We start from the raw sequence: 12,638 nt of genomic DNA, 5'->3' as shown, positions 1-12,638 counted from the left end.
TGCTTTTGTATTATGGCTTATTTTCAATGTATATGATATTTGTATACACTAATTTTCTCCCATTTCTAAGCCAAGAAACTTGAGAAGAAAGTCCCAAATAAGGGATTGGAGGGAGTGTGGACTGAGGAATCACCAATTGGAAGATAGTCGATCCATGGCCTGACTGCCAGAGTTGGTATAGATGACAATTTCCCACTGTGGTAAGTCATTCTTTCTTTTTTTATTATTTGTTTCACTTTGACTGCGTACCAATGTAGGTCATCTATTTAGAAAGGAGCAAATTAACATAAACCACAAAAGAGAGAATATGTCCCAAAGCCTGCATTTGGTGGGTTTTCGAAGAGATGTTAGAGGGCTTGTGGCTGCATGCTGACAACAGTGGGGTTTTTCTTGCGAAACTTCAGCTCACGATGCATCTGACACCAGGAACACCACATGCAGAAACATGACGTCAAGATGTCCTTACAGATGGAGCCCTGTGAACAACAATCTTTATTGTTAATAGGGATGGGACATTCCAAATTTAAACCAATACAGTACCAATTCCCTTTGTAGGGAATCAATACTGGTACTTCACGGTACTTTCGTGTGTATTAAGACATTTTCATGTTTATACTGTATTATAAAATCATATTTTTCAATGTAGCATTTAAAATGATGATATAACTTGTAATATCTTGTTTTCTTATCACATTTTGGAGTCACACTTGCAAGTATTTTATCGTAGACTTTGCATGCAGTTGCGATTCCAAGACGTTAGATGTCAGTAGGTGTGTTGCCTAGTGTTGTGTCTGTTATAGTCTTATGTGGTGCTATAAAAAGTGTTTCTACTGTAAATATTGTACTTACAGTGGAGCAAAAAAGTATTTAGTCAGCCACCGATTGTGCAAGTTTTCCCACTTAAAATGAGGACAGAGGTCTGTAATTTTCATCATAGGTACACTTCAACTGTGAGAGACAGAATGTGAAAAAAAAAATCCAGGAATTCACATTGTAGGAATTGTAAAGAATTTATTTCTAAATTATGGTGGAAAATAAGTATTTGGTCAACCGTTCAAAGCTCTCATTGATGGAAGGAGGTTTTGGCTCAAAATCTCACAATACATGGCCCCATTCATTCTTTCCTTAACACGGATCAATGGTCCTGTCCCCTTAGCAGAAAAACAGCCCCAAAGCATGATGTTTCCACCCCCATGCTTCACAGTAGATATGGTGTTCTTGAGATGCAACTCAGTATTCTTCTTCCTCCAAACACGACGAGTTGAGTTTATACCAAAAAGTTTTATTTTGGTTTCATCTGACCACATGACATTCTCCCAATCCTCTGCTGTATCATCCATGTATCCATTTTGGTACAAACTCAATTCGTCGTGTTTGGAGGAAGAAGAATACTGAGTTGCATCCCAAGAACACCACACCTACTGTGAAGCATGGGGGTGGAAACATCATGCTTTGGGGCTGTTTTTCTGCTAAGGGGACAGGACGATTGATCCGTGTTAAGGAAAGAATGAATGGGGCCATGTATCGTGAGATTTTGAGCCAAAACCTCCTTCCATCAGTGAGAGATTCGAATGGTTGACCAAATACTTATTTTCCACCCAAATTTACAAATACCTTCTTTAAAATTCCTACAATGTGAATTCCTGGATTTTTTTCACATTCTGTCTCTCACAGTTGAAGTGTACCTATGATGAAAATTACCGACCTCTGTAATCATTTTAAGTGGGAGAACTTGCACAATCGATGGCTGACTAAATACTTTTTTGCCCCACTGTATTATACACTTGGGGCCTGATGTACTAAAATCCAAATACCACATGGTAAACAGTGTCTCTAAACTATGAAATTGTGTGTACTGTTAGTGGGTGTGCTCTACTAACTGCGCGTACAATTGGAAAGTGGTGCTGACTGCCTTATTTAATTAGAAGTTTTTGCATGTACTACGCACGGCTTTCACCACGGAGACACTTAATCCTTTATTGCACATTCATGTTATCATGATTTGTTTCTACCCATGTTTTGCTATGTTTTCCAAAATGCAGCCGATATATACAGTATGTACTACCTTGTATGGGCATTTTAGTAGCAATTCTGCTGTGCATTTACGATGAAAACCACTTTTTGTTTATTTTATTTTTTTAACTGGCATTTACTGTGAGTGTGCGCTCTGAAGTACAGATGCAAAATAATGCCTATTGCAAGAAGTTGTTTTCACATAGGAGATATGTTAATGACATACAGTATCTTATATGTTAAAAAACTAACCTCACTACAAAAAACAGCAGACACAAAAATGCATCAATTGAATTTGTTTTAATTAGCCACTTATGTCATCCAGCAGCTTTAAAATTTCAAAATGTTTTTGCTGAATAGACGATATGTCTACAAACCCCGTTTCCATATGAGTTGGGAAATTGTGTTGGATGTAAATATAAACGGAATACAATGATTTGCAAATTGTTTTTCACCCATAATCAGTTGAATGCACTACAAAGACAAGATATTTGATGTTCAAACTCATAAATTTTTTTTTTTTTTTGCAAATAATAATTCACTTAGAATTTAATGGCTGCAACACGTGATAAAGTAGTCGGGAAAGGGCATGTTCACCACTGTGTTACATCACCTTTTCTTTTAACAACAGTCAATAAACGTTTGGGAACTGAGGAAACTAACTGTTGAATCTTTGAAAGTGAAATTCTTTCCCATTCTTGTTTTATGTAGAGCTTCAGTCGTTCAACAGTCCGGGGTCTCCGCTGTCGTATTTTACGCTTCATAATGCGCCACACAATTTCGATGGGGGTCAGGTCTGGACTGCAGGCGGGCCAGGAAAGTACCCGCACTCTTTTACTATGAAGCCACGCTGTTGTAACATATGGCTTGGCATTGTCTGGCTGAAATAAGCAGGGGCGTCCATGATAACGTTGCTTGGATGACAACATATGTTGCTCCAAAACCTGTATGGACCTTTCAGCATTAATGGTGCCTTCACAAATGTGTAAGTTACCCATGCCTTGGGCACTAATACACCCCCATACCATCACACATGCCGGCTTTTGAACTCTGCAGCTAGAACAATCCGGATGGTTCTTTTCCTTTGTTCCAGAAGACACAACGTCCACTGTTTCCTAAAAACAATTCTGAAATGTGGACTCGTCAGAACACAGAACACTTTTCCACTTTGCATCAGTCCATCTTAGAAGATCTCGGTCCGAGAGCAGCCGGCGGCGTTTCTGGATGTTGTTAATAAATGGCTTTCGCTTTGCATAGTAGAGCCTTAACTTTCACTTACAGATGTAGCGACAAACTGTATTTAGTGACAGTGGTTTTCTGAAGTGTTCATGAGATTGATGTCTGTTTTTGATACGGTGCCGTCTGAGGGATCGAAGGTCACGGTCATTCAATGTTGGTTTCCAGCCTTGCCGCTTACATGGAGTAATTTCTCCAGATTCTCTGAACCTTTTGATGATATTATGGACCGTAGATGTTGAAATCCCTAAATTTCTTACAATTGCACTTTGAGAAACGTTGTTCTTCAACTGGTTGACTATTTGCTCATGCAGTTGTGGACAAAGGGGTGTACCTCGCCCCATCCTTTCTTGTGAAAGACTGAGCATTTTTCGGAAGCTGTTTTTATACCCAATCATGGCACCCACCTGTTCCCAATTAGCCTGCACACCTGTGGGATGTTCCAAATAAGTGTTTGATGGGCATTCCTCAACTTTATCACTATTTATTGCCACCTTTCCCAACTTCTTTGTCACGTGTTGCTGGCATCAGATTCTAAAGTTAATGATTTTTTGTAAAAAAAAAAAAAAGGTTTATGAGTTTGACCATCAATTATGTTGTCTTTGTAGCATATTCAACTGAATATGGGTTGAAAATGATTTGCAAATCATTGTATTCCGTTTATATTTACATCTAACACAAATTCCCAACTCATATAGAAACAGGGTTTGTAGATCAGGCCCTTACTGTTAGATTGTACTTTGCATCTTAGTTGTAGTTTTCATTAAAACATTGGAGGTATTGAAACCACGATATAAAACCACTAATGCTTATCAGTAGCATGTATGTAACAAAGCCAATTTAAATTAGCATTGAGCTAGCGTATTTTGGAAAAGTGGAGCCTTACTTTACATTCACGTGTTGAAGCATACTTGTTTTGTTGTAACTTAGTGCCAGTTTGACTGAGTCTGCTCTCAATGTTGCTTTTCTGTGGATAGTACCAACAGACTTCCTATAGAAATAGCAAATTCAGTCACCATCTCGATTTAGGATTTGTGATCTTATCATTGTGTTTCGTCTTTGCATCGATGTACAGTAAGAAAGCAGATAGCTTCTGATAAGCGTCGTTGTCTTTGTGCTGGTTTCATGAAACCTGTTCTTGCATCGAAACCAAATGAATACCGTGACATAATACCATGCAGTATACCTTGACACCATATCTGTTGCGAATACCAACTCGAAGACCCAACGCTGCAGGGGGCGCAAACAGAGGGATCCCACAAGCTGTCAAGGCAGCAGGGCTGAGTATGTCGCACAATGGGAGACATCGGTTCTGTCCGAATGTTCCTGCAACCGAGCAGGCCAGACAAGGGCAGCAAAAGAAACCATAGCAGCCTGAAAGACACATAAAGACTGTTTTAATGGAGTCGATACATTTGAGGACTGTTTCCACCAAGCAGTGCGTGTGAACCTGAATGTTAATTTTCTCTATACGTGCTTTGTGTTTGTGTGCTAGTCCACCATTGGCCCAAAGTCAGCTAAAATAGGCTCCAGCTCCCTGTGACCATGAACAGGATACAGGGTTTGTGTTTACAGTACACCATGGAAGTGTGCACGCACACGACAATAGTCATATCTGTGTTAGCTATATGTGTGACATCGTAGCAGTGCAACAAATTATAACCAGCCAATAAATAGGATGAAAAAGAATGTGTGACAACTAGTGCTACCTTAAAGGAAACCTATTTTTCTTACCTATTGGTACTTGTTTTTATGTATTTGAGATCTGCATAAGTCCAAAAAATGTGAAATCAGACCATGGAGGATTGTTAAAGATATTAATAAAACAATCTTGCCTTCCTGCATACTTCCTCCAAACGAGGGATTTGCCCCATTTGTGAAGTTTTTCAGCGAAAATTATGTCAGCAAAAATATCCATGTATAGTCCGCTATTGTAGTCAATAAGTTCCTTATTTTTTCTCCATCCTTTTGTTGTGGAGCAGACTGGCTCGTAAATGCACATGCATCCTTTACTGTTGCTAATTCTAATACAACATTTTAGACAACTTATATCTCACAGTAGAGTCAATGTTGAAGGGCTAAACACTACAATGTCGCTGATGGGGAGTCGAAGTGCAGGCACGCAAATAAAACCACCCACAAAACTAAAGAGACAGTCAGAAAGCGATTTGAAGATGGTCAGTAAAATATTATTAATGCAAAATTTTATTCAAATAAATACAATTACCACAGGGTAGTATTTTAAATGTAGAAAAAAAATAATCATAACACGTCCCCTTTAAAAGATGAAGTTTTTGTCATGTGCTTTGACAAGAACTAATCAGAAGATGACAATTAGTTGTGTGCCGATTCGATATTGATATCGGTATTGACCCGATATCAGCAAAAAATATATATCATATTGGGTTGTATTTAAAATCTCTGATATAAGCTCACTGATACAGCTAGTTAACAACTAACTGTCCTCCTTTGCGCACACAAGGTTGGTCTTTTCTTATATTACTAACGTCAAAAAAGTACTAAAAGTTAAACATGGTAAGCTATAGCTAGGAGCTAACAGCTACCCAACAGCTAAGCACACAATAGCATACATGCTAGAAATACACGGTAAGTGTCCTTAATTAAACAATATTACAGTCTAAAACACTAACAAGTATCAAGTAATAATGGTTGCGTATTACATACAAATACAAAGTCTCCAAGTTAAGTTAAAGTTAAAGTACCAATTATTGTCACACAGACACTAGGTGTGGTGAAATTTGTCTTCTGCATTTGACCCATCACCTTCTTCACCCCCTGGGAGGTGAGGGGAGCAGTGGGCGTGGGCAAAAGTGAATTAAAAAGTACGAAGTAAAAAACGGGGCTTCACGGTGACAGAGGGGTTAGTGCGTCTGCCTCACAATCCAGGCTCGGGATCTTTCTGTGTGGAGTTTGCATGTTCTCCCCGTGAATGCGTGGGTTCCCTCCGGGTACTCCGGCTTCCTCCCACTTCCAAAGACATGCACCTGGGGATAGGTTGATTGGCAACACTAAATTGGCCCTAGTGTGTGAATGTGAGTGTGAATGTTGTCTGTCTATCTGTGTTGGCCCTGCGATGAGGTGGCGACTTGTCCAGGGTGTACCCTGCCTTCCGCCCGATTGTAGCTGAGATAGGCGGCAGCGCCCCCCGCGACCCCGAAAGGGAATAAGCGGTAGAAAATGGATGGATGGAAGTAAAAAATGGGTCAGTATCATTCAACTTACTGCATTATGAGCTTAATGTAATGAATTATTGTGGCTTGTAGACATTAGGTGTTCCCAAACAAAATTACCTCTCTAATTCAATTTAACGACACCATAAATCCATTCCGAATGGTCAATAATGAATAGTAGGGGTGTGGGGAAAAAAATCAATTCGAATTGGAGTCACGATTCTCACGTTGTGCGATTCAGAATCGATTCTCATTTTTAAAAAATATTTTTTATTTTTTATTTTATTTTGTATTCTTTTTTATTTTTATTTTTTTTTATCAATCCAACAAAACAATACACAGCAATACCATAACAATGCAATCCAATTCCAAAACCAAACCTGACCCTGCAACACTCAGAACTGCAATAAACAGAGGAATTGAGGAGACACAAACACGACACAGAACAAACCAAAAGTAGTGAAACAAAAATGAATATTATCAACAATGGTATCAATATTAGTTATAATTTCAGCATAGCAGTGATTAAAAATCCCTCATTGACAGTCTCATTAGACAATAATAAAAAAAAAAAAGAACAATAGTGTCACAGTGGCTTACACTTGCATCGCATCTCATAGGCTTGACAACACACTGTGTCCAATGTTTTCACAAAGATAAAATAAGTCATATTTTTGGTTCGTTTAATAGTTAAAACAAATTTAAATTATTGCAATCAGTTGATAAAACATTGTCCTTTACAATTATAAAAGCTTTTTACAAAAAAATCTACTACTCTGCTAGCATGTCAGCAGACTGGGGTAGATCTTGCTGAAATCCTTTGTATTGAATGAATACAGAATCGTTGTGAATCGGAAAAATATCGTTTTTGAATCGAGAATCGCGTTGAATTGAAAAATTCGATTAATAATCGAATCGCGACCCCAAGAATCGCTATTTAATGGAATCATGGGACACCCAAAGATTCGCAGCCCTAATGAATAGGTTATGTTTTTCATACCTATGTTGGTCTCTTCAGCAATTTCATTTATCAAGTCTTTTCTAAAATTCCACACTACAAAATATTACAATTATACATGATTGTATCGGCTCACTTTCTGTATCGGCCAATATTGAAGGCTCCAATATCATATATCATGACAAAGTTGTCGATGACACGCCTATAATAACAGTGAATTCAGTCTGTTGTTACTTGGAATTAACTGTATGAGGTGTGTCACAAAGATCCCCGGACTGGTGTTACAAAACACAAACTAGAAGTTTCTCTCTTCTAGTGAATCCCCCCTGAAGTCTGAAACACTTTCCCATCCCTCTCTGCAACGCCCCTTGCTCTCCTGGAAGTATTCTTCCTGTAACCTCTGACAAATATCTTAAAGTCAACATTAAACACAAATTCTTAAAGTTGTATACAGCGAATTACTTGTGAGTAATGGGACTATATATATTATATTTTCAATTCTAGTATGGTGGGATGAGTTTGACCATGACTCAAATGACAAAAGGAGATTTTGTGTTCTCTTATCCGCATATGAATGCAAACTTGCAGCAAAATGCAATGTGTTTCCCAACTCGAAGTACTGGCAAGCCAACAAAGCACAATAATGAAGGTTTTCTAGCAAAAACTGTATTCAAAGTAGCTTTTTAGGCACTGTATAGGGTGACAGTTTGGAATGGTATGAGTATCATGGTATGCCCCCCTGTCTCCCCACCCCCACAAAATGAGCTACAATACCATCCTAACATCACCGCTAGGTGGAAACAGTTGTTGTCATAAAGTAATAGACAACTGAAGTATAACTGTGAAAATTGTGCACAAAGTGTAGCAAGTTGTCCTTACAAGAGCATGAATCTTGACAACAGTCAAAAATCCCACTGTTCCAGGTGGTCAAAGCCGATTTTCCTGTCATGCTGAATGATCAAACAAGACAAGTGAACAAGTTAATAACAAGTACAGTATCTCAACATTCATACTCAAATCCAGATAACGATTTCAAATTCACTTTTGCTTCTTCTACTACAAAACCCAAAACCAGCAAAGTTGGCACGTTGTGTAAATCGTAAATAAAAACGGAATACAATGATTTGCAAATCATGTTCAACTTACATTCAATTGAATAAACTGCAAAGACAAGATACTTAACGTTACAACTGGCGAACTTTATTTTTTTCAAATATTAGCTGATTTGGAATTTGATGCCTGCAACATGTTTCAAAAAAGCTGGCACAAGTGGCAAAAAAGACTGAGAAAGTTGAGTAAAGCTCTTCAAAAACTTATTTGGAACATCCCACAGGTGAACGGGCTAATTGGGAACAGGTGGGTGTCATGATTGGGTATGAAAGGAGCTTCCATGAAATGCTCTGTCATTCAAAAACAATGATGAGGCGAGTGTCACCACTTTGTGAACGAATGTGTGAGCAAATTGTCGAACAGTTTAAGAACAACATTTCTCAAGAAGCTATTGCAAGGAAATTAGGGATTTCAACATCTACGGTCCGTAATATCATCAAAAGGTTCAGAGAATCTTGAGAAATCACTGCACATAAGAAAGGCCAGAAACCAAGATTGAATGCCCGTGACCTTCGATCCCTCCGACAGTACTGCAACAAAAACCAACATCAATTTGTTAATGATATCACCACATTGGCCCAGGAATACTTCAGAAAACCGCTGTCAGTAACTACAGTTTGTCGCTTCATCAGCTGTAAGTACAAGTTAAAACTCTACTATGCAAAGCGAAAGCAATTTATCAACAACACCCAGAAACGCCGCCGGCTTCGCTAGGCCCGAGCTCAACTAAGATGGACTGATCCAAAGTATTCTGTGGTCTGACGAGTCCATATTTGTAATTGTTTTTTGGAAACCGTAGACGTCGTGTTCTCAATTGTTACAACAGCTTTGTAGTAAACGAGAGCGGGTACTAGACTGGCCTGCCTGTAGTCCAGACCTGTCTCCCATTTAAAATGTGTGGCACATTTTGAAGCGTGAAATACAACAACAGAGACCCTGGACTGTTGAACAACTTAAGCTGTGCATCAAGCAAGAATGGGAAATAATTCCACCTAAAAAAGCTTCAAAAATTGGTCTCCTCAGTTTACTGAGTGTTGTTAAACGGAAAGCCATGTAATGCAGTGGTAAAAATGCCCCTGTGCCAACTTTTTTGGAATGAGTTGTTGCCATTAACTTCTACGTTGATTATTATTTGCAAAAATAAATTAAGTTTCTCAGTTCGAACACTAAATATCTTGTCTTGCCAGTGTATTCATTTGAATATAAGTTGAAAAGGATTTGTAAATCATTGTATTCTGTTTTTATTTACGGTTTACACAATGTGCCAACTTCACTGGTTTTGGGTTGTGTATATATTGTTAAGTGCAGTTTACTACTGGATATTTAAACTTGCAGCAGGTCCCTGACTTTCCATGGTTAAGAGATATTCAGTAGGCGGTGCACAACATTAGTATTATAACAGCAACATTTCACCCCTTATTGTTTGTCATTGTCAGTCATCATCTTTCATCTTTTTTTTTACTACTAATATATATATTTATTCATCCTTTTACACTTGCCTTATTTATATAATATAATTGACTACCTGTATATTTGTGTATTTATTTAGTTTGTATTATTTGTGTTTTTTTTACTGTTGTATGTTTTTATTCATTCATTTATACCAGGGGTCGGCAACCCACGGCTCCGGAGCCGCATGCGGCTCTTTGCCCACTCTGATGTGGCTCAGCTGCATAATCGCCGACCCCCCCCCGATTATTTCAGGGAGTTTCCGGATTTTGGTGCCTCTCCCGGACATCACTCGGGACTAACAATCTCCGATTTTCACTCGGACTACAACATTGAGAGCGTGCCGTGATGACTTTACTTTCAATGTCCTTACAACATGTCATCGCGCCCGCCTTTACGCCTTTACACCATGCTATCTGTGTGCCGGCCGGACGCATGCATTTTGGTGCTTCTAACGTCACACGTATGAGATTGCAAGGAATACTTGGTCACAGCCATACAGGTTACAATGAAAGTTGTGATATAAACAACTTTAACACTCTTACTAATATGTGCCACACTGTGAACCCACACCAAACAAAAATGACAAACACATTTCAGGAGAACATCCTCACAGTAGCACAACATAAACGCAACACAACAAATACCAGGAATCCTTTGCATCCATGACTCTTCCAGGCTATTTTATACACCCCCGCACCCCCAACCCCTCCCACCTCAACTGACGCACGGAGGAGAGGGGCGGGGAGGGGCGGGGTTTGGTGCTAGCTGGGTGTATAATATAGTCATGGATGCAAAGGATTCTGGGTATTTGTTGTGTTGCGTTTATGTTGTGCTACTGTGAGGATGTTCTCCCGAAATGTGTTTGTCATTCTTGTTTGGTGTGGGTTCACAGTGAGGCGCATATTAGTAAGAGTGTTAAAGTTGTTTATATCACAACCTTCAGTGTTGAACAAGTATGCCTTGCAGTCATGTACGTCCAGCTGCGGAAGCCACATACTGTATTACTAGGCTGGCAAGCTGTTTATACATGTTGAAGAAGGCGTCAAAGGCAGTGGCTTCATAGCACTGCCTTATTATTAATGTCTGAGTGACCATCAGCAGATTTACACGAGAATGGATGCTTTGAGAATTCGGGAAACTCCTGGAAAAGTTGGGAGGTTTGACAAGTGTAGTACTGTCAAGCGGAATTCTTGTTAAAGTCGCGGGCCGGGTGTCTAAAACCCCTGGTTTACATATAGCACAAAGCAAAAAAAACTCTTTATGCTGTTATTTCATTTTAAATTTTTAAAAGAGTTTTGTGGCTCCCATTGTCTTCTTTAAGAGGTAAAGGTTGCCGACCCCTGTTTTACACTCACCTTATTTATTCAATACAATTTCTTATCTATTCATTGTGTTTTAAATTAATTTAATATAATTATTATCTATTTATTATATATTTATTTACTTTTATTTTTGTTCATTGTATTATTATTCTTCCTAATTTATTTATTATTTTTACTATTATACATGTATTGTGCTGAAGTATACATTCATTTACTAGTTATACTTTTACACAGTCTTCATTGCTTTTCTCTACCTATTAGAAAATGTAGATATTTAAAAACAGAAAGTGAATGTTGACTTGTCTTGTGCAAGTGTAAACATGTGATGGTCCTCAATGTAACTTGTTAAACTTTGTTAAAACCATTAACATTACCATCATTGAAATGATGAGATCAGCATTTGTCATATACTGGATTATTTGAGTTAAAGGCTTTTGTTGTGTCGTTGAATATTTTGAGATGTGTCAAGGACATAATCTGTAGCTTTCAAGCCGACTTTCCCCCTAGTATGACAAAGTGTCTGTTGTTTTTGATACTGACAGCAAAATCATGTTTTAAAATCCATTGACTATATTGTTGTTGGTTAAAAATACTTTTGCATTGTTATTTGTTAAAAAAAAAGAAAAGGCCTGCATGTAAACAAACATCTGTGGTTATATCAGATAAATAACCATTCTCAATTTGTTTTTTGTTTTTCCAAAAAAACATAGCAAAGTTTCTTACCTGGTTGAGCTTGCGTCTTATCACCGTGGAAAGCTAGAAAGAAGAACAACTAGTCTGGGGATGTTGTCCAACAAACAGATTGCCTAAAATGCAGCAGAACCTGAACGCACGCTTGACATTTTGAAAAGAGTCCATTTGTTTTTCTCATGCAGGTGTGTCGAAAGACTCACAATACGAAGGTCTTAAACACTTGCAACATGTTAGACATGCCAACGCCCTTCCAGCAGGGTTGTGCGTGTCATGATAAAAACGTTTTAAAGATATTTTGTAACAATAACGTAAAATAAACATTACCAATAATCATAGAATTACAATCATTCTTTAACACCTAACTTTTAAATAATCACAAAATGTGTACATTTTCTGATCGTATACATGGTAGAAAGCAGATACGAGGCTGCCGCAAGCCTTTCCTGTCTGATCAGAGAGCAAGCACATTTTCCAGTTTCAGTGCACTGGGCGTAGTAGTCTAAGAGCAATGGATGAATACGGGGTAGAAAACAGAAGTTTTATGAAGTAATGTAATACTAATGCACATGCAGCATTTATCTTGGAGGGTGGAATTCTACAATATTTCCTTTCAGCTGCTTCTCCGTCAAACACACCATCAGCAGATTTCTCATTTTTTCATGG

General features: G+C 38.3%; 1 protein-coding gene across 1 annotated transcript; it reads right to left on the bottom strand.

Annotated features, from left to right (window-relative positions):
• Positions 1 to 201: 201 nt before the first annotated feature.
• LOC133540789 (cornifelin homolog A-like) lies at positions 202 to 12,354 on the bottom strand. Its single transcript, XM_061883716.1, has 4 exons — positions 12,006 to 12,354; positions 8,278 to 8,348; positions 4,436 to 4,623; positions 202 to 476 (listed from the first exon to the last, which is right to left on the bottom strand). The coding sequence occupies exons 2-4, from the start codon at positions 8,345 to 8,347 to the stop codon at positions 348 to 350; spliced, it is 387 nt and encodes a 128-aa protein (XP_061739700.1). The 5' UTR covers position 8,348; positions 12,006 to 12,354; the 3' UTR covers positions 202 to 347.
• Positions 12,355 to 12,638: the final 284 nt, after the last annotated feature.

The sequence above is a fragment of the Nerophis ophidion genome, linkage group LG22 (assembly GCF_033978795.1).
Source record: "Nerophis ophidion isolate RoL-2023_Sa linkage group LG22, RoL_Noph_v1.0, whole genome shotgun sequence".
In the NCBI taxonomy this organism is placed as follows: domain Eukaryota; kingdom Metazoa; phylum Chordata; class Actinopteri; order Syngnathiformes; family Syngnathidae; genus Nerophis; species Nerophis ophidion.
This window is presented reverse-complemented; position numbering and strand designations above follow the sequence as displayed.

Excerpts from the sequence above, each read along its gene's own strand:
- LOC133540789 (XM_061883716.1), bottom strand. The coding sequence starts at position 8,347 with ATGACAGGAAAATCGGCTTTGACCACCTGGAACAGTGGGATTTTTGAC. Across the intron at positions 4,624-8,277 it reads TTGTCAAGATTCATGCTCTT|GCTGCTATGGTTTCTTTTGC; the intron begins GTAAGGACAACT and ends TGTGTCTTTCAG. Across the intron at positions 477-4,435 it reads GCAACAGATATGGTGTCAAG|GGCTCCATCTGTAAGGACAT; the intron begins GTATACTGCATG and ends TGTTGTTCACAG.